Source organism: Sphaerodactylus townsendi, linkage group LG13 (assembly GCF_021028975.2).
Source record: "Sphaerodactylus townsendi isolate TG3544 linkage group LG13, MPM_Stown_v2.3, whole genome shotgun sequence".
NCBI lineage: Eukaryota > Metazoa > Chordata > Lepidosauria > Squamata > Sphaerodactylidae > Sphaerodactylus > Sphaerodactylus townsendi.
In genome coordinates, this window is record NC_059437.1 from 18,876,227 (window position 1) to 18,903,473 (window position 27,247).

At 42.6% G+C, this 27,247-nt stretch overlaps 1 protein-coding gene across 3 annotated transcripts in view; it reads right to left on the reverse strand.

The window, feature by feature from the left end:
• PCDH11X (protocadherin 11 X-linked) overlaps positions 1-27,247 on the reverse strand; it is an 896,187-nt gene that overhangs the window by 177,600 nt on the left and 691,340 nt on the right. For all 3 annotated transcript variants that reach the window (XM_048514062.1, XM_048514060.1, XM_048514061.1), the window contains one exon: positions 23,930-24,128. In XM_048514062.1, coding sequence (XP_048370019.1) covers positions 23,930-24,128 — 199 coding nt within the window. The remainder of the gene's footprint in view (positions 1-23,929; positions 24,129-27,247) is intronic.

Sequence of the window (27,247 nt, forward strand, 5' to 3'; positions counted from 1 at the left end):
CCCCAAAACAGAAAGCTACTATTCCCACATTGCTGGTTTTCTTGATATGATTGCCTGACCTTGTGAGCCACTTTGGCTTGTTCGATATGTTCATGGAAGGTCTTACTCGTTGGTGTTTGGTCCTCCACTCGCTGGGTCTTCTGGTCTACATGGGGTTTCAATGATGCTGGGTAACAATGGGTTGGGTCTAAAGTAAATTTTCTATTGTCAGAATGGACCTTTCCTGCTTTCCCTCCCTCCTGCTGCAGTCCATTGATCTCCACAAAATGCTAGTCCTGGCAGATTGGGAGCATTCATAGACGTCATGAAGGCAATCTGTGGCAGATAGGGAAAACAGGTAGAATTTGCCAATTTAGTCTGGATCCAACCCAATGATTGTGTCTAGGAGAGTGCATGTTAGGTCTTGGAACCTTAAGCCAATAAACGGACTCTGAGATAATGATGAGTAGCATTTTTGATAAGGCATCAAAGCACCACAGCTCAGCAAAGCCAGTTCTGACCAACCTGGCCTTTGCCATCCCCTTTATCCCCATTGCAAGTCTCCCCTCCTGCTTTCCCAAGAAGCTGTGAAAACAGTCCCTGGAGCTGAGACACCTCAAAGTCAGTGGCAGATAGTAAGAAAGAGCCACCTGGTTTCCTGTCCCACAAGATAATAGATGTAACTCTTTTTCTCATGGAACCAGGGTGTCAGGAGAAGCCTAGTTGTCTACAAAAAATGTGAAGCCGTAAAGTAAAGATCAAGGAAAGAATGCATCAGATGGCAGTGGTTACATACAGTAGCCTGGTTACATATACCTTTTAGCAGCATTGATTTGTTGTTTCAACCAGTTACATTGAGTTTGGAACGCAGCTCAGTCACGTAGATACTATCCCCTTGACAATATACACATAACATTTCTGTCCTGCAATGGTATAGGGGTAATGTGAGAAGAACCAGAGGAGTTTATACTTTTGGTGCATGATGAGAGAATGCAGAGGCCCACAAAATGTACCCTTTTAACCTATTCGGGAATGTTAGTCACAGTCCTTTTCCACTTAACACCTTAAAGAAGAATGATCACCCATGCAGTAAAAGAAAGATGCGGTGCAAATGTTTGATGCAAGTAACGGCAACTATTTTCAGTTGTTTTGAAGTTTCAGAGACAGAATATATGCTTAAGAGAAACTGAAACAAAAATCTATCAGCAATCAAGTATTTACTGAAAATTCCCTCAAAAATTAGCTAACATTTCCCTCCAGGACAAATATTCATGAACATGTAAAGGAAAACATGGCCAGCATGGTGTAGTGGTAAAGACCGGTGGACTCTAATCTGAAGAACCAGGTTTGCTTCCCCACTCCTCCACATGAGCAGCTTACTCTTATCTGGTGAACTGCATTTGTTTCCCCACTGCTTCACACGAAGCCTGCTGGGTGACCTTTTGCTAGTCACAGTTCTCTCAGAAATCTCTCAGCCCCACCTACCTCAAAAGATTGTTGTGGGAGAGGAAGCGAAAGAGTTTGGAATCCTCTTTGAGACTCCTTACAGCTGAGAAAAGTGGTGTGTAAATCCACATTCGTCTTATCATCTTATTAGTGACATTCACATTGCTGAGCATCACCTTTCCTATCTCTCATGCACATATACACATACAGCTGCTGATGTGAGCCTTATGCAAACTGTACGTTCATTATGACCCTGGCTCTCTAAGATCATGAAAAGTTCTCCAAGTCAGTGAGATGAATTCTGCCTGGCAACAGGGCCTTGACAAGGCTCAGCTTCATTTGACAGGAACAATATTTTTCAACCTATAAACCTAGTCCAGTGGCATATCATTCCGCCTTCTCCCATTAATAATAAGGCCAAATAATTTCATTATTTTAACTACAATCATCTCTTCTGTCAATAAAGCATGCTTTGCCATGGCCTGCTGTCTCTTTTTGCCAATAACCTACTGCTGAGATTTATTCTCATGTGGTTTAAGACAATATAACTTTGCATCCACTGCTTGGATTTATTATGGTAGCATCTTCTTGGAACTATTTTTGTCCCTTCTATTTTATTCTTAACACATGCCTCTCTTCCTTGATTATCTTTTACACCTCTCTCTGTTTATTCACAGACTTCCCCTACCTGTCTCAGCTCCCGCTATATTTGCTGCTAAGTGGCATGGATAACCCTAGAAGCATCCATCAATATCTCTCTGACAAAGGACTGCATTTTTCCCCTGCCCTTTTCCTGCCTTGGCTCATCTCATTTGATTTCCTTAAGCACCACTGCTGTTTATCTAAACTTTCTAAACCACTGCTGTCTATCTAAACTTGGGTTCCACTCAACAATAAATTTCATTTGCCATTGGTCTCTGTAGGTAAAAGAGATTATCTTTCACTTCCACCTCCAAAGCATGGCCAATTTAGAAGCCAATGCCGTCCATGCCCAGAGGCTGGGACAGATCAATGAAAAATGTTTGGTTCCAATGCAAGGAGCATCAGCTTCATCAGATATTTAATATACCTTTATTTTATTATTTATTATATCATTATTTAATCAAATTTGATAGTATGGCCTCCCCAGCCTTAGCTTGGCTCAAGGCAGCTGAATAATTAGATAAAATTAAATAATTAGAGAAAACAATTAGTATAAACCATTTAAAGCATATCATAAAACCTTGATGGCGGTGTAAATCTACATTATTCGCCCATGTAAGTCCCAACTACCCACTCTCATTGATCTTATTTGGGTATAGGAGTAGATGTTGGGAGCAACAGAGTTCATATGATTTTATCTTGGCTTTAACTGTATGCCCAAGGGAATAGTTTGGTTTTGCAAGCTCTGCGGAGTTTTACAATCTGGAGACAGTGCTAAATTTCCCATCTCCTCCAGATTGGCTGTGGGCAGGGCTGCCAGAGAGAGGCCTTAGCTGCAGCTAGCATGACTTTTTCTCTGTAAGTCAGAACAAAGGAGGTTTTCCTTTGCTGTGGCTTAAGAGAAGTCCAGTACTTCATGAATCATGTTTATAACGAGAAGAGTGTAATGTGGAAGCTCCCAAACACAATCGGCATTCTGTATTCTACCTAACAGAAAAATGGTGTGGAAACAACCTTGGATAGGTTGCATTTGTTCACATACACCATTGTATGTATTTTTTTATTGAGTGTTCTACCACGGAACAAGATTTGAGGGCCACTTCTGAGGGAGGGGGAAGCAATGGGCAGAGAGGGAGGAGAAGCAGGTGGTAGGGGAGGCTGAGTTGCCCACTAGAGATGGCTCATTCTGCAGAGCACACACTTTATTCCCTCAATTGGGCTGCTTCTAAGAGGTGTGGGAGCCTTGACTGCCCAGCAGAGATGGCTTATTCTGTAGTACTCAACTCATTCCCCTCATTGATCTTATTTGATTAGGCTGCTGCTAGGCGGCGGGGGAGGTTAAATTTTATAGAGGAGATAGACTGTTCTGCAGTGCCTTGATCCCATTCCCCTGATTAGGCTGCTGCTAGGAGGTGGGGGAGGCTCAATTGCACTGAAGAGATTGATTGTTTTGCAGAGCCTGCATCCCATTCCCCTGATTACACTGCTGCTAGATGATGGGGGATGCTCAACAGCCCTAGCAGAGATAGCTCATTTTACACTATGTACCCCATTCCCCTGATTAGGCTGCTGTTAAGAGATGGGGGAGGCTCAATTGCTTAGAAAAGATGGGTTGTTCTGTAGTGCCTGCACCCCATTCTACAATCTTGAAATATAATGAGACAAAATGAAATACATTTGTTGTATTTTCAGAAATCCTTTTAAAAAAGAAGAGAAGAAAAGTTTAGATTTATACCTCACCTTTCTCTCCTGTAAGGAGACTCAAGGTGGCTTACAAGCTCCTTTCCCTTCCTCTCCCCACAACAGACATCTTGTTAGGGCACTGGTGTAATGCACATTGGGCAAGGTGGGCAGCTGCCCAGGGCATCACCTTGTGGGGGGGCATCAAAATGCTGGGTTCGTTTTGGGGTATTTTAGTGGTTTTCCATTTTTGGCCTGCAGGGGGTGCAGTTTTTTAGGCTAGCAGCACCAAACTTTCAGCGTATCATCAGGAGACTGTCCTTATTCTACTCTCCAAGTTTGGCGAGGTTTGGTTCAGGGAGTCCAAAGTTATGGACTCCCAAAGAGGGTGCCCCTATCCCCCATTGTTTCCAATGGGAGCTAATAGGAGATGGGGGCTACAGTTTTGAGGGTCCATAACTTTGGCCCCCCTGAGCCAAACTGCACCAAACCTGGGGGGTATCATTAGGGAAGTCTCCTGATGAGACCCTGAAAATTTTGAGACTATGCCTTCAGAAATGCTCTCTCAAAGCCTGCAACCCCCATTGACAGCAATGCAGAAAACTCAATGCAGAACAAAGATTCTTGGCAAATTTCAAGATGTTCTTGCAGGGAGGGCATTTTTGGACGTATCAGCACCACAATTTTAGGGTATCATCTGGAGACTGTCATGATGGTATCCCAAGCTTATGCAGTTTGGTTCAGGGTTCAATGTTATGGACCCTCAAAAGGCACCCCCATCTCCTTAGCAAAGAATGTGGGATGGGGTACCCCATTTGAGGGTCCATAACTTTGGACCCCCTAAACCAAACTGCACCAAACTTGGGGGGGTCCCATTAGGATAGTTTCCAGATGATACCCTGACATTTTGTTGCTGATACATCCAAAAATGCGCCCCCATCAGGAACATCCTAGAAATTTGCCCAAGAATCTTTGTTCTGCATTAAGTTTTCTGTATTGCTGTCAATGGGGGTTGCAGGCTGGGGGGGGCACATTTCTGAAGGCATAGTCTCAAAACTTTCAGGGTCTCATCAGGAGATGATACCCCCCAGGTTTGGTGTAGTTTGGTTCAGGGGGGCCAAAGTTATGGACCCTCAAAACTGTAGCCCCCATCTATTAGCTCCCATTGGAAACAATGGGGAATGGGGCACCCCCTTTGGGAGTGCATAACTTAGGACTCCTTGAACCAAACCTCACCAAACTTGGGGAGTAGCATAAGGACAGTCTCCTGATGATATGCTGAAATTTTGGTGCTGATATGTCTAAAAATGCACCCCCTGCCAGCACCAATGTCCTGGTGCAAAAAAAAATTTGGCCGTGGTGAAGTGGCCGCCAACCGGGTGGGGGGGGCATCCAACTCAGGTTTTGCCCAGGGCTACAGTTTGCCCAGGGCTGCCTCGTTACGCCCCTGTGTGAGGGAAGTGGGGCTGAGAGAGTTCCAAAGAACTGTGAGTAGACCAAGGTTACCCAGCAGGAATGTAGGAGTGCGGAAACACATCTGGTTCACCAGATAAGCCTCTGCCTTTCAGGTGGAGTAGGGAATCAAACCTGGTTCTCAAGATTAGAATCTACCTGCTCTTAACCACCATGCTGGCTCTTTGGATGTGGTAGGGAAGGCAGCATGTTGTAGCCTGATCCTGTAAGATTTAAGAAGCTAAGAAGGGTCAGTACTTGGATTGGAGACTAGCCGCAGAGGAATACAAACTACTTCTGCTTCTCCTTGCTGTAGTTCCCATAAGTCAACTGTAACTTGATAGCAAAGTACATTCTTTGGTTGGCTTGAATCTGGTGAAATGGGAGCAGGGAAGCTGCAATGTGAATCTCATTATATTTCCACCCTTTTACATTCTGTCTACCATCCAGAGTCCCAAAGCAGAGATGGTTCATGTCAGCTTCCACTGAATTTATCTTTTTTGCACTGCCACGAGGGAACTGTACTTCAATGCAGTTCTGACCAGGCACCAACAGGACGAATGCTGACAACTAACAAATACCACTGACCACCCAAGTGCAGACACGATACACACTTTGTCATTTGTGTGTGTGTGTGCCATCAAGTCACAGCAGATGTATGTTCACAGCATCCCTCTCTTCAATTACGTCAGCTTAAAAATGCATTCCACTTTCAGAATAAGGTATAATCCATTGTCCACAGATTATTTTGGATAAGCAATCACTGCTGTACTCATGGGTGCTTTAAAACTGATTGTTTCAAGGACAAGTGAGGGTGTCAACAGGGAGTAACAGGAAGGCTGGGCAGATATGTGAAGGAACAGGAGGAGGAGGAAGATGGGCATCATGAAAAGATAAGCAAGAACAGAAGAAGAAGCTGGAAAATAAGCAGGTGGCTAGAGCAATATGGCACGCAAACGGTGCTAAAAATGTTGACTTTCTAATGATGCATCCTGGCTTGCAATTTGCCTATTCAAGCCCCATGCCAAGAATATTTTTGAGAAGACAACTCTGCCCCATTAAGAAGTTTTTCAAGAAGTCTCTTCTGCTTCCCATAATAGCAGTATTAAAGTCATTTCTTTCACAAGAGTAATTTCTTAGCTTCAAATGGGACTGATCAGGCCGATACAATGATTTACCTGAAAAAGGAAGCCATGGGAATTTCAACAATGCCATTTATATATAATGTTTTTGGCTGTGCAAACCATTCATTTCCCTTGGAAAGTGCAACACATCATCCAGCATAGGCTGCCTTCTGCTCTAAGTTCTAATGAAAAACATGGCTCTGGTTGACATAAGACAAAGTAGATCCCTCAGTACAGCAGGATTCTTCGCATTGTGATACTTACCATCTAGAATGCCCTTCCAGGGGATAATTCATTTGGATCTCATTATTTTACAATAGAGTTTTAATAAATAATGGTCTAAAATTGTTCAGTGATTTTGGCTTGCTACTAAGTTAAAAAAAGTACAAATACCATTTTCCCAGCCCAAAGAGATGTTTGCCACAGCTGACATGGCAATCCTATAGGTTTTTTCAAGGCAAGAGACAGTCAGAGATGGTTTGTCATTGCCTGACTCCATATCATGACCCTGATATTCCTTGGAAGTCTCCCATCCAAATACTAGTCAGAGCTGACAGTGTGTGACTGGTCCACCATCACCAAGCAAGTTTCCATGGATTTGAACCTGTGTTTTCCAGATCCTAGCCTAACACCTGGAACACTACCATACACTGATTCTCACAAAAAGGTTGATAACTCAAGCATTTATTCATGAATGTAGGGAGAGAATCCTAAAGGCCTTTGAGAACAAGGGGTAATTAATTGAGCAACAGCAGCACATCATTGCATATTATGTTATGCTCATTCGATTTTTGGATTTTCTGAGATCTATGTGTGGATCAAATCTCATCCCAAAACACTGGTACAAGCGTGAAATTTCAGGAAGAACAAGAATATTTGCTAAAGGGGGTTTACTTCCAAGTAGATGAATAGGAAGATCTTGTCTGTGGAGATGGATTTTAAGGGGGATATAGTTCTTTCTTAAATGCTATGTCAAACCTTTGTGTCAATTCCACTAGCAGCTGAATGTGTAAAGGAAACAAAACAGTAGGATCAAAGAATTTGGTAACATCTGTACTCTTGAGTTGATAATTGTTCCTGTTCGCAATACTCCAAACCCCTAAGGAAAATTACAGCCAAATCTACAGGGCTCTCGTGGCTGGAGATGCCACCATTGCTGTGCTGCTGTGCCACCTCCATAGACTTCTAGGCAGCGTGGGGAGGGGGGAAAACTGGCCACCTGGAAACTCTCTGAAGGACAGAATGGAGATATGCAACCCAAAAGGGTGGCATAACTTCAGGGCTTGCCCTGAAGCATTCCCGACTTGAAAACCCAGGTGAAAGCCAACTAAAGTCAGATCCACCCTGGGATGCTCCAGCCTGCCCCTTGGGTTTGGCCTCTGTGGAGCTGTGGGGCTCCTCTGCTGGCAGAGGGGGCAAACACATTGGCACACCCAAAGCCTGTTCCACTCCTTCTCTGGCTTGGGCCATTAGTTACTAAAAGAGACACAACAAGGTTGTACTACAGTATTCAGCGACTCTTTGCTTTCCTCCAACATTTTTTCTTAAGCCTTAAAAAGGCAGAACCCAGGGTGCTTTAAAATGTCTTGTTCCTGCTGTTTTGATCCCCAAATCCCCATTTTGATTTTGTATCTCCTTTGTGCAAATCAAATTCGTGATTTTTAGGTTGCCACCATTTTGCATCCTTGCAGCAATTTTTCCACAGGAAAAAACATTGATATTTATTCAAGGTCATTTGGATTTTACCATTACTGTTTGGACTGTGTACAAAAAAAACAGAAGACCAACCAATTTACCAAGCCAGTAGCAGAAAGTGAAAAATCATACCTACTGGCAAAGTATACCTTTAAAAAGTGACAGAAAACATTCCCTCACTCATCACAGGGTTTGGCTTACATTTAATTTTAAAATTAAGTACACTGTTCAAGTAGGTAAGACAATAACATGTGTAGTACAAATTCTAATTCAGAAAACAAAAACAAAACAGAAGTCCACTGCATCATTCCAAGTTTTCTGTGGCTCTGAAAGAAGTCTCTGTTTGGCCCACCTAGTTATTGGTATAGAACAGTGGTGGCGAACCTATGGCACGGGTGCCAGAGGTGGCACTCAGAGCCCTCTCTGTGGGCACGTGTGCACAGAGTTTGTCATGTGATAATAGTGTAATTGTTTCAGGGAGATTATTAGCATTAAACCTAAGACCTAGTTTTGGGGAAGCAATGTAGGTAACCCTGTTAAGCGCTATTAAACCCTACTGATTTTCATGGGAAGAACGAAAGCATGATCCTTTACCTGGGAGTAAGCTCGGTTGCTGGCAATGGGGCTTGCTTCTGAATAAACCCTCCTAGGGTCGTGATTCACCTGTTCGAAGTGTTGCACAGTTGCTTCAAAGCAAAGCCACCGACTACCACCAAGCTTACTCCTGAGTAACTTGCGCCTTGGAGCCAACCATTTTTTCTATACTAAAACCTCAGTATTCAGGTTAAATTGCCATGTTGGCACTTTGTGATAAATAAGTGGGTTTTGGGTTGCAGTTTGGGCACTCGGTCTCAAAAAGGTTCGCCATCACTGGTATAGAACGAGATTAAAATGCATGCCCGTACAGATATCATGCCACAAATCTCCTGGGTCCTCTGGAAGTAATGGCTGATGCCCAGGGGGTGATGGTGGGGGGAAACAAGGAACAAATTGTTATTAGCTTCAAAGAAAGATGTATTTATCGTTCAGCACTGTAGGAAATCTATAACAAGCGGAGGTTGACCCTTATACATCATGCTAAAGGAAAAGGCACTAAGAACAATTATTTCACTTGCTCTGGAGACAAAGCTATTACTTTTTCTACACCTTTATCATTTGCTAAATTCCTCCTGCTCCCTTACACTTTTAACCCTGTAACATTCTCTTTTTCTTTAAAAAAAATGGGGAAACTTTTGTGCCAAGCAAGGGAGTTATTTTCCATGCCCTTTGGGGTTTGATTCATTATTTTTTTTACTACTGTCTGTAAGAGACAAAAGCCACCTTTTGAATTCAAGTGATTTCTTTGGCCATTGACCCTTTATTAGAAAGAAGGTGTAGATGAGCTCATGTGGAAGTGTGGGGATTCAAATCCACAGTGCCAGGAGCCAAAGAGAAAATGCTTATTCATTCAGTTGGATCCTGAGTAAAATGTTCCACAAATGGAAGGGATGCCGTAATTTCTGCTAACCCCAGTCCGAACCTTTTCCTTTCCTACTGAGGAGATGCACACATCCTCCTAAGTTTTTGGGACTCCAGGTTCATTTTGAACCACAAACCTTCCCTTCAGTTTCCTGATGTTTTGCAGGTAGCAAGTGGATAGGCTTTGAAGTCATTGCTGCAAGTTTTGTGGTGCACAAGACGGTTATTGAGATCATTGAGGCTGGATTAATATACAAACAACTAAGAAGATTAATTTATTGACAGGTCAGTTTTAAAGGGAAAAAAACAGCAGCACAAGTCTCCAGGTAACGAAGTTGAGGCACACATACTGGTACTGAAGCTGGCTAAGACTTCAGAGAGAAGTTAGACTTGTGGGGCCAGAACCCATGTCCGGCCTGCACAGCTGTCTTCAGAAAAGATAGGTTAGGAAACACCCCCCCCCCCCAAAAAAAGCATCAGACATCAGAAACCAACAGAAAGTTTTACTGAACAGAATATAGATCTCTGACAGGTGACTCCTCCCAAGGGAGAGGCACACTCTGGGTGCTCTCGAAAGAGAGATGTAATGGGGACACTTATATTCAAGGGCGAGGGAGAGATATGATCCCACCACTAGCTACCAATTGTAACAGGACAGGTGGCCTGCAATCAAGGTTCCCACTAAACTGACCAGTGGGGTTTCCTTTGCCACCCAAAATATCCCAGGCTAGTGTTCAGGGATCTTCTTTTTACTCTGCTGCCACCATAAAAGAGTAGGAACTAGGAGTCCCAAAACTGGCCTCTGGCTGCCAAATATAATAAAGGATCCCACCTCACATTCGCTCTTGGTCTGAGGGGAATGTCCTTCAGAGTCCCATATACAAAAATGGAGGAAACTCAAAATTGGCTGGGATTCTAGACTCTCAGACAGGCACTCTTCAACCTCTCACACACAAACGCAGGCTGGCACGAGGGTAACTTGAACACAACGAATTAAATTTATTTTAAAAACAAAAGAAAGGCTTCTCAAACTGGCACAGAGAGGTACTAATGCTTGATGGTTTCAGAGAGGTTCTTTTCACTTAAAAGTTACAGAGCTTTAGATATTACTTAGGTTTCTCAGACTTAACCCACACTCAGACACACGCAGGTGTCTCTCAGAAATGACTTGGCTTTAATATACTTTAATTTTCCTCACAGACACACCCTTGACCTTATTTCTTCCACTACCCACTGTTTCACACACACATCGTCCTGGCCCTGTGAGTTTCAGGCATTACACAGCCTCCCACACTCACACACACCAAACCCTCTCTACCAAGAGGTTTGGGGCTTCCCAGACTGGTATGGTACAGGGGCTGGACAGACTCCTAGGTCTGGTCAGTGTCTACTGACAAGCCTCTGGCCGACACTTCACTCTGCACCAAAAAGCCAGTGCCTTCTTTCCTGTCACAAGCTTCTTTCGCTTGAGGAGAGTCACTAGAATCCTGCCAGCTATCTGAGCTGGACCAGAATTCCTTTACCCCAGAGACTTCACTCCACAGACTCTGCTCAACTTCCCTTTTCCCAATTTGAAATGATTTTACTTTCACAGATTATACAAACATTGGCCCTTTCCGCACGGGTCAAAAACGGCGGCCTGGGGATGGCAAAAACGCTGTCCCCAGGCCGCCGTTCACACAGGCGGCGTTGCTGAAATGCAGCAGTGCCGACCTGGCTCCCCTTCCCCTCCCTCAGGGCGGCGTCAGGCCGTCCTCAAAAACACCCGTTTAAAGGGTAGTTTTTGAGTGAACAGCGTGTTCTCAGCGGCGCGGTGCGAACAGCACCGCCAGGAACACGCTGTTTCCCCCGTCCCTCTCTTACTTACCTCATCGCTGTCGTCACCCTGCTGTCTTCCTAAGCCCCGCCCACGCTGTCCTCCCACCCCTGGAGGTCGGAGGGCAGCGTGGGTGGGGCTTAGGAGGACAGCAGGGCAACGACAGCGATGGGGTAAGTAAGAGAGGGACGTGGAAAAGGCGGCTCCATGCGGAGCCGCCTCTCCTGCGCCAGCCTCTGCTGGGGCCGCTCGCACGCTTGCGTGCGAACGGCCTCCACCCCCACGCCGGCAAAATTCTTGCGGGTGTGAGGGCGCCCGGAGGCCTGTGCGGAAAGGGCCATTGATTCTAACACAAAAGAATTATAGTAAAATACAAGTACATATGAATCTGTCATTATCATTTCTGTGTTCATTTAACATATGTATATATAAACACTTTTTCCTGTTAACTAATCAAAGTCCTTCCTATTCAAACATCTGATCTCTTTATTTCCCTTAGGCATCCCATAAAGCTAGTGCTGAAAACAAAGTTATAAAGTGTATGTATTCGGTCACGTTGGCCCTTATTGACAATAATTTAAAGATACTTATCTTTGCCTGCCTGCATGACTGCTACATGCAGTTTGCTGACATGCAGGTTGACCTGCTGGTCTCTATACACAGAAACCCCATTTTGATTCAACAAATCCTTGGTTCAGAACAAATCTTTGATTTTATAAAATCATTTCTCTGGTTCTTACAAATTCCATATTCCTTGGTATCAAATACAATTATAAGGCATTTCAGCCAGTCCCACAGACTTTTCTACAGTGCTTTCAAGCACAGACTTTAGCCACTTCCACCCGCACAAGCCTGACTTTCTTTCAAAATCAGACTAAATTGTACAAGGTCTGCTCATCACCAGAGAGAGGTCTAACAATTGAACACTCTCTTCTCTCCCAGAGATGGAGCTGAACTACTCTGCCTCACTACCAAGCAGAGCTACCTTCACACTCTGCTGTTTTTCCTGAGTCAGACCAGAGTTGTCCCTGCTCTCTCCCTGGGGCAACACTCAATGCCCTCTTCACCTTTGTTTTCTCCAACATCTAATCCCCCTTCTTAAAAGTGACTGGATGCTGGAACAGCGTTCCTATGGGCTCCTCTGAGTGGCTGATTTTCTCTTTAGGGGCATGGCAACTTCCTGACCATCACAATTCCTTTTTTTTCTCCAGACCTCCAATTTGTCCCCCATTCCATTCCTGAATGCCCCTTGCTCCCCCGGAAGCAACATATCAGGGATGTCAGTGGGCTGCAGTGGAAGGGGAGAGCCAGGAAAATTCTGTGCTGCTGATAGAAGTGCTTTTCTAGAGATGAAAACTATAGGTGTAGTGATTAAGAGCGGTGAACTTTACTCTGGAGATCTGGGTTTGATTCCCCACTCCTCCACATGAACAGCAAAGTCTGATCTGGTGAACTAGGTTTCCCTGCTCCTTCACAAGAAGCCTGCTGGGAGACCTTGAGCTAGTCAGTTTTCTCAGAACTCTCTCAGCCCAAACCTACCCCACAATATGTCTGTTCTAGGAAGAGGAAGGGAAGGAGTTTGTAGGCTGCTCTGAGACTTGTTACAGGAGAGAAAGGTGGGTATAAATCCAAGCTCTTCTCCTCTTCTGGGAAGTAAATAAGCTTCCCTTGCTATTTCCTTAAGGTCTTTGAGAAACAATGCCCATCCCAGGCAGCTGTACGAGCAAGAGGAGCTCCATAGGTGACTTCTAAAAACTGTTACTGATCAACTTACATCTCCCAAATCATTCACGTATTTTAAATCACCATTTTTATTAACATATTGACATTTATCTGTGCTCTTCATCCAAGAATCTCAGAGTGGCTTAGGTACAGGTTTTTAAGGTAGACTCTCTCAGCCATCATATAAATAATCTGTCAAAAATAGTATCTCACTTGGTGTACATGATGAGAAATTTACACATGGGGCCTGTACTTTTACGGCCCTGGCCCCTACCTGGTGGAACAGGCTCCCAAGTGAGATCAGGGCCCTGCGGGACATACAGAGTTTCTGCAGGGCCTGTAAAACGGACCTGTTCCACCAGGCATTTGGCCAGCCGGGATAACATCTCACTTCTGTGGAACAAACTGGCCTCCTGTGGGGGGTAGGAATGGGGAACGGGAAACAATTTTAATCGCCATCTCAACTTTGAATTTTATAATTTGTATATGGTTTTAACTGGGATTGGGGTGAAATGGATTTTAATTGTTTATATGAATGATGGACACCGCCCTGAGCGGTATAGAAATTTAATAAAATAAATAAAATAAATAAATGTAAGTCAACTGTAAATCTCCAAAAACAGTTTACCATGTAGGTTGGTAGATCACAAAAAGAAGTCTGATATTTTCACAACTACAGGAAAGTAGCTGAATGGTTCTTTGGATCCTGACTGACATAAGGACACACTACCTTATTGATTTCATTTAATAATTTGCTTCCCAGTTACACTTTCAAAATCAAAGTATTATGATTCTTTTCTTTTTTTGAGGACATGAAGAAGTGTGCCAGGAGGGGAAGCAACCCCTCTCTCCCAATTCTCTTGAATTATGAAAAGAAATAAAAGAAACCAGCTCTAAAAGACTCTATTTTTGCATTCTCAAATGATAAGCAAGAAAGAACAGCTTAAACTAAAATAGGTGGGGGAGGGGGAGAAGGTCATAAAAAGATTGCCTCATACCCTCATAAATAATGGAAATATAAGTGTCATTGAACTTTATTTTATGGTGTAGTTGGCCTACTTAAAAAGAGAGACAGGGAAGAAAAGAGAAGCAAAAGAATGCTTATTGTGAAGAGAAGGGCTACCTATTCTTTCTCATTGCGAATGGTTATTCATGCTTCGTGACCTTCCTGACCTGGCATCATCAGTTTTCTGTTGGCCAAAGGTACCAGGTTTCGTATGCTTGTCATTTTCAAACAGAATTGACAAGATAAGGAGTCCCTTCACTCAGAGCAGCCTGCTCTCTGTGATAAGCCCTCAGCCTAATCCATACCGGATTTAAGATACCAGAGATAAACTCATCTTCAAAGCTGCCTGCATAAATGGAACTCTATCAACACCTTCAGCATTCATTCATTCAAAAATGACCTCTTCCCTTGGATATTTTGAGTTATAACAACCATCGTGCCTTTGCACCTGCCTCAAAAACCCCAGTTCTCCAAATTAGACCTTGCTCACCCCCCCCCCCAAAAAAAAACATGTCCAGCAGTTTCACAACTGGAATGGGCAGCAGTAGAAACAAGTTATTAAAAACATTTACTTATTTATGATATTTATAGCTTGCTTTTTCCCTCAGGAAGGATTCAGGTTGACTAATGATAGCTAATGCACACGCACAAACACACTCAACATTTCATAGTGGTTTACAAACAAATAAAACACCAGAAACTGCTAAAAACAAGGCTACCAAGAGCCACCATAGGCTCTCACAAAATAATTCCACTTGGGACTCCTGCATGACCTTGACCCAAAACAAAGGTCATAACAAGACAAATCATTTGCCTGGCTGTTACCATTAACCTATAGTAATAAAAAAGACCTAGAATAAAATGAGGGGACGTAACATTGGTCACCCACTTCAGGGTGATTGTGCTAATTCCAAAGTCAAAACTGAATGGCATGAAAATATCTTGGCCCAGGTGAGACACCCGCCCCTGTGCTATTTGCAAAGGAAGCTAGAGGACTTTTTGCCACAGGCAAACCTCATCAAAAAAATAATGCTACACATTGGAAAATTGGGCACCAACCCCAGAGTGATGATGGGAACTGCAGTGTCAAAGATTAAGGGAACTACAATATCCTGAACCAGGTTATCTTCAAAATAGGCAACATGCAATTAGAGAGCTGCAAAGACTCACCAGCCCAGAGTGGCACTGAAGGAATGGCTACATCAACTGGGGGGCATTCAGCTGAATGAAGCATGACCCAGGTTTCTGGAGTCCTCCAACTGACTTGTCCCCTCCCCAATTCCCCCTCTTCCCGGTCCCTCCCTCATCACTCCTGGCTAAAAAATACCCTCTTACAGAAGTCTAACCTAAGAAGGATATGCCTTATACCTATAGCTGTAAATCTCCCAGTCAGGATGGCATTGCTCTGTTCCCATTGCCCACTACCACTCTGAGCAGTAGAAGAAGAGGGGGGAAAACCCTGCAATGCCAATTGCCGCACGGGCAATGAATGGCGACCTGGAGACGGTAAAAACGCCGTCTCCAGGCCGCCATTCGCATGGGGGGCGTAGCTGCCCTCGCGCCGTCCACCCGGCCTGAAGCCGGCGTTTCCCCAGAGTGCTTCCCAGCGCTCTTTTTGGGGAAACGCCACAGTGAAGCCGCTGCCGAGCAAACGGCAGCGGCTTCACGCCGCCTCCCCCACCCGGCAACTCACCTTGTCCCTGGGCCTCCGGCACATCGCCGAGGCCTGGGGACACACCCCCTGCCCTGCGCCGCTGGAGCAGGCGCGCAGGGCCAGGGGGCGTGTCCCCAGGCCTCGGCGACGCGCCGGAGGCCTGGGGACATGCCGGGTCGGCCGGGCGCCAGCGCTCCATGGCGCCGGCTGCCCGGGTGTTCCCAGGACCGTCCATGCGGATGGTCCCAGTGTCGTCGGGTCAGCGTCATAAACGCCGACCCAGCCGTTTCCGCCTTCGTGCGGAAACGGCCAGAGTTTCTGGTGATTCTTAGAGCCACCTATGCCTCTATGGGGGTGGGGTGTGTGGAGTTAACCAGACTTTTCATGCCTCCCAAGCTGACACTGCCCCCCTCCCCCTGCCCCCTTCCCATTCAAAGGCATTTCTACCATTTGCTAGGAATTGCCTAGCAAGCTAAGAACCCTTTTCTAACTTTGGCCCTTTCTGCACATGGGTGGAAATGCACCTCTGCCGGCATGAGGTTTGCTGGTGGAGGGTCAGGGACTGTTCGCACACTAGTCTGCGCACAGCCCTGACTTCTCCTGGAGCTGCTTCTCGGGTGTCCCCCTCCACTCACCGTCTTGGAAAATCTAGCAGCATCATGAATGAGAAATGGAAGGCCTGAAGCTGAATGTCCCATATATCTTCTAACTTGATTACTCCATTCAGAATATTATAAACTGCTGTCCTCAACATATGGCTACCTCTGGTATAGGAGCTGGGTAGACTGGAGCGAGGGGGAACTGTGGCCAGAGCAAGCATGCGTCCCATGCCCTGCCATGCCATTCCATGCCCAGAACACCCTGAAATGCCCCAGAATGCCCCCGCCATGCCCCCACATTAGTGCATGCCTGGTGCATTGTGCACCTCCCATCCCCTTGGTGCTATGCCACTGTAGCTGGGGGTCAGAGGAGAAGAAATAGAATCTGCCAGCATCAGAGATGAAGTGTGTTCCCCCTAAATCACAAATGTGAAAAATGGACAAAATGTGCAAAAATAATATTTCAGAAAGTTTGTTGAAGGTATTGCTTGCCATTCATTTCGGCAGCCAGATTAGTTATGTTAAATATATTAAAGAAAAAAGGTACAAAGTTAGGGTATTTGTTAGTTATTCTATGAGGGTCCATCTCCAGAAGGGGAGGCGATCTCTCAAGAGGAGGTCAAATTATGGTGTAAGGGTTGAGGAGAAGAATCATACTTTGACCTGTAATAAATTTTCTGAACAAGTCTCAGTAAAATATTTTTAGGGCAACCTACAATTCATTATTATTATTTTCATATCACGAAACTGCTTCTCAACTCTTTCCCAGTGATATGAAAGTTTGGGCACATCTAAAATATTTGCAACAGCTTTGATTTTAGCCCTTAGCTATCATGACCCCCCTAGTGTCCTTTGATACAGTGTTATCAAGTTATAATGATACGTTATTAAGAGTATACAAAGGGATACACTTATTTAAAATGTGAATGCTCAACCTACCCCTGTTTTTTTTATCTTCACCGATTTCCCCAGCTTTTAATTCAAACATCCAGCTAATGACTACCCCAGAAGTGATGTACCAGAATGTTCTCAGCAGGTTGTCAAAAAAGGTTGACTTTCCTCAAAGCCTTATAGAAAAGTGTTCAGCTATTACACTCTCCCACCTATGTGCAGGCTAATTAGATTAAAGGTAGAAGATCAATCAAGCTGTACTGTCTTGGCAAGATTAATTACTCAACCCGTCTGCAAATTAATTATTAGCATACAGCTTTGAAGATGGAAAAATCCAGTACATTCAAGAAAAGAGTCAGGGACAGATATGACACATGTGTGCATGCAGGCACACAAAAGGGAAACATGTCTTCGTCTAATGGAGATTTATTACTCTCATATGCTTCGATAATAATGTCTACTCCTTGGATTCAAGCACCTTGCTTTATTAGAATTCAATGCTACTCTACTCCAGGACCTTTCAAGATAAATGTCAGTCCTGCGACACACAAGTTGTTCAGGAATTAACAAAAAAAAAAAGGTGGCGACACAACTTTGAAAGATTGTAAGAAAAAGAATGGGATAAAAAAACTGCATAAACTCAAAAAAATCTGATGGGAAGTAAACCTATTGTTTAATTTCCATGGATATTATCTGCCTCCTCATATTCTAGCATTGAATTTTCAAGACACATATCCACAAAAATAAATACATAGGGTTTATTTTATTATTATTATTGCAGTGCAGGTCACGAAACCATTATTGCCCACTACATATATACAGGTTTGGAACCAGCAATAAGCAAGCAGAAGCAGACAGGCAGTGAAGTCCTAAAGGGGGGGTGGGGGTGTAGTTGCACTGGGATGGTGTGGGGGTGGTGCAGCCATGCTGCCTCCAAAGAGGCTTGCTACACCATGCCCATGGCCAGCAAGCCAATAAAGATGGTCCCCCAAATCCCCTTGGAACTGTCCTTTGCATCTGTGATTACTTTTTTGCTGGTGTAAGTCTCCACCAGAAAAATGGGGGTGTTCCCAGGCCAAACAAGCTGAGTAAGCCAACTGAAGTTGCCTCTTGAGGACATTCCCTTTGGTGCTGGCCTGGGCTCCCACACTGAAGAGTACTTATGCCACAGCGACATTAGCACCACGTCCTGAAGGATTTTTAGCCTTCCTCAGCAGTACACTGTTCTCACGGTTCCGTTTGCAAGATCTTGTGCAACACCTGCTGCTTCTCTCCCTCCCTATACACTACAGTGGAACCTCGGTTTTCATTGGTAATCCGTCCAAAAAGAAACGATGAAAACCGAAACCGATGAAAACCGAGGCAAACTTTCCCATAGGAATCAATGTAAATCCAATTAATCCATTCTAGGCACTCCAAAAAACGTACCCAAAACACATTTTTTGGTGAATAAACATAGTGCTTAATGCTGAAAACAGTAACAAACAATAACAGTAGGACCAGCTTCAGAGCCAGTGGACCAATGTCGAGCCAGAAAGATGTCCAAAGAGGTCCAAAGAGTAGACTTTGAATACTGGAGGATTTCAGATGGAAGGGTGACTAATGTTATTTCTGTGCAGTTAGTCCTTTTGATTTGACCTGCATTATTTTAATCCTTACTATTAACTATTTGTTTTTGGAAATATTCTTGCACAATTTTAATAAATCATATTAATTATATCTTTTAGTGTTTTGTCTTCAGTTTAATTCCAGTACCTATGCCTATGTGGCAATACCTTCCAGGTTAATTGTTTTGTGAAAGTCACTCTGAAGGTGGCCTGCCTTGCTTTCTTGATTTTAACCCATGAAGATTAGAAGCTTGCCCCTTGGCTTCTGACTATTTGGGTATAGAAAGGAACTAGTGGCAGCTACTAAGACTGATTATTCTTTCTCAGGATTTTATAATTTTGTGTGTTGCTGGCCCACCCTGAAATTCCCTTGGAAACCAGACATTGGTTTCACAAAATCTTGTACAAGTGGAAATGTAAGTGGAAATAACAATAAGAAGAAAAAGAAGAAACATTTGGATTCATACCCTTTTCCTGTTTTGGGTTTAACAACACTTTCCCCTTCCTTTCCCCACAACAGACACCATGTAGAGAGTTCTGAGAGAACCATAATGAGTGCAAGGTCACCCAGCAGGAATGTAGGAGTGGGTAATCAAACTTGGTTCTCCAGATCAGAGTCTGCCATTCATGTGGAGGAGTGGGTAATCAAACCCGGTTTGCCAGATTAGAGTCCACCTGCTCTTAACCACAACACCACGGTGGCTGTTACGTTGGACTTAGCACAAGTAAACACTTTTCCTTGCATTTCTGCTTATGCAAGAACTCTAGCATAAGCAGAAATGGTGTGCTGGTTCCAACCAGTTATTTAAAACTGATTTTTTTTAAAAAAACTTTCATTTTAATTTCATGTTTTTTGGATGTTGTTACTGCAATCACACACAGAGCAATCACAAACACTTCTATCTTTTTCATCCCTGCTCAGAATACCAAACAGTGCTCCAAGACAGCTATGCAGAACTCTGGAGTTGATCATTTGAAGGGTCCAGGATGCTGGGCACAATAAGCAAGGGCAGGAAGCCAGTTTGAAACTCTGTGCTCCTTCACAAAGAAAAAAAAACCCAAGCTCCATGGAACAGCTGAACAAATATCCCAAACAGTTTCTACATATGCAGTTTCTACATTATGCAAGACTTCCCACTCCTCCAATCCCATGTGGCTGGAAACACCTTTGCCTCTAGCATCAATCACAGATGTCATTGTCAAAATCAATGCCTGTTCGGGAATAGGTCTGCAACATCAAATATGAGGAGTGTGAAGTTTGTAGTGAGGGAAGTTTTTATACACCAACTCTCATTCATCTTTAAAACTGCTCAAAAATAGCCTTAATTACGTTATTGGGCTATGTAGTAGTAAGATTGGACTCCTCTAGGATTAAGTGCAAGAATTGACTTATTTTTAGATATTTGGAAACCATTTATAGAAATGTATAAATATGAAGATCTACCACCACTATTATATTTTTTGCCTTTATTCATATATTTTGAAAAGTTTTTTTCTTTGCTTTTTTCTGTTCCATTTTCCTTTCCATTTTTTTAAACACATACACTACACTTGATTTTAGCCAAAAGGTTGAGAAAAAAGTCCAGTTGCAGAAATTTTTTAACTTGTTGACTGTATATCATGAGAAAAAAACTTTTCAGGTTTGTTCACAGAGGACCAAACCAAGGGCTGCTATTATATTGGAATCAGTACAATGTGGACTTGGGAACAGAGTTCTTCAATCCTTATAAAGACATTCACATCAAAAATGTGTCTGCCATACTTGCAAGATTTTGTTCCCAATGATATCAAGAACCTAGACAAGAATTGTAAGAGGAAAATGTTGGACATACAAAGAGGCAAATGTGCAAACAGACAAAAAAGTATGGAAAGCAATACATGCCAAAATCCAGAATTTTGTTTTAAAAAATAAACTGACTATGGAAGTTGAGGATGCTATTGTGCATTCTGACAAAAATATTTCCCCATATTTGAAAAATTGTTTAGATATATGATAATGGCACTTGCAACAAAATGAAAAGCAGAAAAGCGTCCAAACTGGGAAGGCTAGAAAACCAAACTAGATGAATATGCAGTAATAACAAAATTAATAAACTGTGTGAATAACAGCTCAATCCAGAGCTGTTGGGCCGATGGGAATGGTGCTGCTTGAGTGCCCGTCCACCTACTCCAAAGGTTTTTAGAAATCCCCACCTGAAACAGCCTTATAGGGGAGAATAGAGGTAAACAGTGAAAATTGTGGCTTATCTCTGCTGGCAGTCCTGCTGGCATACAGGGGCTGAGAGGGCTCTGGAGGCCGACTAAGGTTGGCCCTGCTCCCTGGAATGCCTCTGGAATGCTCCTGGGTTTCTAGTGTAGTTCTGGGCAGTGTGAGGATGCCAGGAGAGAACTGGGTGCTGTGGCCATGCATTCCAGGGCCCCACTGCAGTCAGGCACCAATGGGTTTGCTCCTTTGCTGGCGTAAGTCCCTCAGAGAAGGCAATTTTGCCAGTGTAAGCCTGCACTGTCTCTATAAGGGGATTTGCCCCCCGCCCCAGATTGTGCTGAAAGAGACCAATTAAACAATTTAAAGATAAATGGAAAGCATGCTACTTATTCTATTCTTTGCAAATGGGGTACAAAAAAGAGATGGTTGAAAAGATTTACATGAATTATTCATACGTCGTATCAAAAAGGTGTTAAAAGGGGAAACATACACATATACAATGGATTATTCTGTTGAAATATATTTTTTAAAACCTAAAAAAAGTGCTTCCTGCAAATCTCCTTCCTAGCCTGCATATGTTAGAGAGAGATCTACACTACAGTCTGATCATCCTGGGTGTTTTCTGTTTACAAGCAGAATAGTCTAAAGATCTACATCAAGCACACAGTTAAAGGCATCCAGATGTGATTCTCTACACACTGCCAACATCATGGGATTCAGCATCAATTACACATGTCAAAGTAGCGCTAGTGAAGTCGAAATTACATTAGGTGGAGGATGCATCTTCACACCACAAAGCACTAATTATTCTTAGTATTGGATTTCAGCCTGAGCTGTCAGATAATTAGTCATCTAAGAAAAATAGGTGAGTCTAAACTCCCTGCAAACTTTTCACAGCAAAAAAAGACATCTATTGCCTGTTCAGCTCTGCTGTAGTGAGATGTGTCAACAGGATTGCCTTGTCAGAGTGGATTTAATTAGGATCAAACTAACATTGCATAAGCTTCTGATGGAACACATTTTTTCCCTCCAAGAATTAAAAAAAAAGAAATCTGAAAGATGGGTTCATTACGAAACAACTAACACAGCTTAAGATTTTAGGTTTAATCTGAACACCTGTATGTTTCATCAGAGCAACTTTGTAAGAACTGACACCATACTGAGCTCACCACAGCACAGCTTTGTGGTTTCAAAACCATAGAGAGTGATAGTTGGGGCAGCTCTAAGGTTGAGAGTGTGCACCTGTGTGTGTATCAGATGCTTTATGCAAGAATGCAGGTATGCATCATAAATTCTATCTTGGTTCAAGGTGGTATTTATAATTAGTAATTCTTGTTATTGGTCCCTAGCATCAGGAGGATATTGCTTTTACAATGGACTTGTCATTTTACATTATGCATATTATGGCCCTTGTCTGAGTAAAAACATCTAAAATTGACCAAACATATGGGTCAAGGAAAAAGAATGTTTCAAGTTACATGGACCTTGGAACCTTTGTTGAATCAGGGTTTTTTCCACATATTCAAAATTTGCCTAATACGAAACAATATGGGGTGTTCCACAAGCACAATCTAGTCAATTTTTGATAAAAGTGGAAAGCACTTCAAAGTTTAACTAACCCATTAACTCTTCTTCTGCTACTTTTAAAAAGAAAAGCTCTTCATCAGTTACTTTGTACTTTCTGCTTTGTCCCAATATAAATGGAAGTCTCTAAAATTATACCTCAAAGTCAACTTCTGTAACCATGCCACTTAAAAACAGTATATTGTAGATCATTAGGTTTCATTTTGCTTTAGCATTAATTCCTGAATTTTATTCTGTGTTTCTGTAAATTCTGTGTTGAGAGTTTCGGCACTAATTTGTTTGCCCAGTAATGTTAAGTCTCAGACTTCCTTTCTACCAAGCAAAGAGTCATATAATTATAGCATAAACTCCCAAAGCTGGGTATTGCTTAATATTTAACAAATTCTATATTAGATATGAAAGTAGGTCTTACAGCTTTATTGATCTTGATCATATTTCAATTCTGTGAATGAATTCAATATTCACCAAGTCATCAAAATGATAACATATGAAATGTTGGAAAGGAGCCTTAAAATTGGCTTTAAAATCTTGAGTGAAATGGACTGTATGATATTCTGGAATTGCATTAATATATCAGAATTCCTCATAATTTGAGAGGAGGGGGAACATATTACAATTTAATGATAAAATAAACATCATAGGGTATGTTTCCTTTGAAGTGGGGAGTTTATGTGCCAAAGACTAGGGAGATTTGGGTGCAAATCGACCCGAATCTGGGCACATTCGGGCATATTCAGGCCACAATTGGCCTGAATATGTCCAGCCCAAATATGAACGAATCCTTTGGAAACATTGTGGGATGGGGTCACACCTTTGGGGGTCCATAACTGTGGATCCCCTGAACCAAACTTCACCAAACTCACTTGGTTTCAGCAGGAGAGTCTTTGGATGATACATTTACATTCTGGTGCAGCTAGCTTTAAAAATGTGCCCCCTGCATGCACAAACGTGAAAAACACCAAAAACTTTAAAAAATCAGACGAATATTCGGGTATATCCGAATATGCTATTTGTCTTATTCAGGCATACAGATAAGTTTATGCCCAAATAAATCTGAATCTGAATTTTACCAAATTTCTAGGGTATTGACCAAGCTTACCAAAGACAATTAAATAGAAACAATATGCATTTTGGTCCATCATCTGAATATCATACTAACGTTGAACACAAAATGTTATAAGCAGCCAGGGGAGGATTACAATATTTCATCTCTGGGGAGAATGAGCCATCATCCCCTTTTACTCTAGAAATTGCAGCAAAATACATTATTTCTACCATCTTAAGTTCCCATTTTTCCAATCCCAAGGGATGCACACCTTGGCTTAATGGCATTTCCAAGCCCAATATGATTGTATGCAAAGAACTTACTGGATTCTGGGTCTGAATTGCCATCTCCCTCGGTCCGACTGTTAGGTGATGTCTGTTCATAGTACTCCTCTTGTGGGAAGCCAAGCGGTAACGGATGTGATGTACTGGCAGTGCTGCTGGGCTCATGGTCTCCTAGCCCACTATCACTGCAGCTTTCCTGAGAGCCATCCGGTAGATGAAACGTGACTCGGCGCTGTGACTGCAAAGGAGGGAAGAAAATTGCATAGTTTCAGCAAGCTTGCCAAGTCAATGCCTAATCTATTCAACTAAGGGGTTTGGGTACAGACTACAGCCTGGAGACAGTTCCCCAGCTTTGTCTGCATAGGTTCCCGGGTTCAATCCTTGATGTCTCCAGTTAAAGGATCATAAACAACAACTCTTGTCCACAGCAATACTAGATAATAATAAACTAGATGGACTTGCAACCTGACTTGGTATAAAACAAAGTTTTGTGTGTGTAAGAAATGTGTTACTTTAGCTACACAGGAAAATCTTACATTTATGTATGATAAGCACATACGTTTTTCATGCTTCCTTCATCTCATCTTTCCCATAAATTTAGTTTCACACAATTCCTTATTTAGGGAAGTGATAAATTTACAGCACAATCATAAACAGAATTACAACCTTCTAATTACAACCATTGACTTTAGGAGTGTCATTCTGTTTTGAACTGAACTGTAAGAACCCAAATCATCCACTTTGTCCTTCAGGGGAAATCTGGAAGCTTCTGATGGATTTTTATAAATCAATATAGTGATCTGAACCACTTATTGAGGCTGGATTTATTTCTCTGTTCTATAGATTTTGATTGGGGAGGAGAATCTCTTTATTCTGGTTTGCCCTTAAATGTCTCAAAATGAAAGAGGTACAATCTATTATCAGAAAAAAAGGAAGATAAGTGAAGGGAAACACAAGACTCTATTAAAAGACTAGAACTGTGGTCAGCTCTGATGTATCTTACTTTTAATACATTTAAGATGTTACCTACATTCTCCAGAGAGTGCCTGAAGTAACATACAGCACCATTAATAAAAGTAGATTTATTAGATTAATTAAAATCAGATTAATAAAATTAGATCAGTACAATCCATAAATCAGAAATTTTGAACTGGATTTTTGTGCACCTCTCTCATTTCTAATGTTAAATTTGCCAACTGAAAGAGAAAAACGAGAAGGGGACTGAAATAATTCAGCATGGGGCAATCAAAAGTTTAACTCTGATAAATGAGGATGACAAGGCAACTTAAAAAGGACACAGCAAGGCATTCAATCAGTGCACTCACTGTCCCACACAATGTATTGAAACTGGCCGAGTGCATTTTTTTTACTCCACGTGGCACAGAGTGGTAAGTTGCAGTACTGTAGCCAAAATCTTTGCTTATGACCTGAGTTTGATCCACCAGAAGTTGGTTTCCAGTAATCAGCTTAAGGTTGACTCAGCCTTCCATCCTTCCAACATCAGTAAAACAAGTACCCAGCTTGCTGGGGGTGAAGTGCAGACGTATGGGGAAGGCAATGGCCACTCACCTTGAAAACATTGTCTGCCTAGAAAAGTCATGATGTGATATGGGTCAGTGATTTTTACTTTGCTGCATCTGATTATTTAATATGCTTTTATTTAGGAAGAAACCTTCAACTCAGTGTAATGTAGAGCTTGCAGAACTCCATCACTGTGCAGTTTAGGAAGTGTTACATTATCTCAGAGGCCAACATTTTGTGCATTTCATCTGCACTATCCCCCCCCCCCAACAAATCCACATCCCCACACTTAGTAAATACAGGGTCAAATCAGAAAAGCAGGACTATAATGAATCTGCTTAGTGTTTTTGGTTTTATAGTGGAAATAGCAATTGAAGAGGAGCACCTCTACATGTTCTGCACGGTTTTACAGTCAAAGGTAGTCCCCCACCTGTGGCTCTGGAAAAGGGGGAAATGAAACAATAGGGTGTTTCCCCCTTTTTTAATTCTATGGCTAATAACAGTGCAGAGAGGAGTGTTGGTTTCAATCAGTAGAACTGAATGGGATGGAAAGAGGTAAACCTCTTCTCCCTATATGGCATGGTTCTGGTATGGAAATAGTTAAACCCCTTCTCCCTGCATGGCAAGGCTCACTCTGAAATGAGAATCTCAGCATGAGAACAGTTTCTGCCAAAGCAGCAGTTTCCAACCCTTTCAAGCATGAAGACCCCTTTTTAACATTAAAAAAATGTGGACCCTCCACATGACAGTTGAACTACTGACTGAGAAAATACACAATGACAACAAAGGTGAAAATATAATGCTTAGTAAGCATATGAATTAGTGTGACTCCTTGCAATAACTTTGGGCTCCAGGCTGGGAATCATTATATCAAAGAAATTAAAGAAATCAAAGAAATCCCAAATACTGACAAGACCCAATCATAGATCTCCCAGCATTTCATCTGTTTTGGTCCTAAATCAGATTAAATTAGTTACAAAAAGAGTCAAAGGGTACTATTCAAATTTCAACAACCTAGGGATCCAGGTCACTATATTAAATATTCTGAAGCAGACACACTCCCACTTTTGTGTGTGTGTCAACAAATATTACAATGACACACCGTATAAACAAAGAGATGTCATTCCGATTCCATCTCTTCAAATATCTCTCCTAGTGGATTTAGCGTTTCCAATTTACCTAGTCCCAATTGCAGAAAGTCATTGACGCATTGGCTTCCTGCCATTCCTTTTGCTTGTCTTTATGCAGTCTGCAAATGGCTGTGAAAGTGGTTTGATTTGGTGTACAAATGCTCCTTTGAACAAAACCACCTTTCTGCCTCGGCTGGCTGGCTTGGGTTGACTGTTGCTTCCTGAGCAAGCTGAGAAAATTGGGGGGAGGGAGAAGGGAAAGCAATGCCAGTTTATTATCTGCATCAGGGCTGATACTCACAGGTGCCTATATGAGCAACAACATGCATATAAGAATGTAAGAACATAAGAATATAAGACAGACTCACTCTGTCAACCGAAGTCTTTTCTGCCCTAGCTCAACAAGAATTAAGCCAATAGTAACCATCCTGGTCATTTTCCAACTTGTAATTTCCAACTCACCTGTGATACTAAATGTATTGCACCCAAATAAAAAAAAAGGTGTTGGCTTTGAATGTGTAAGGACTCCCTTGTTACAGCACGGGTTTGTGCACATACCCATCTGAAGAAAAACATTAAAGTGAGCCACAGACAGAGTGAATTACCTCTCTAGATTTAATAGTGAAAACCTATGCACAATTCTACCCTTCTAAGCCTTCTGACCTGGATGTCCCATGCTAGCCCAATTTGGTCAGATTGTAGAAGC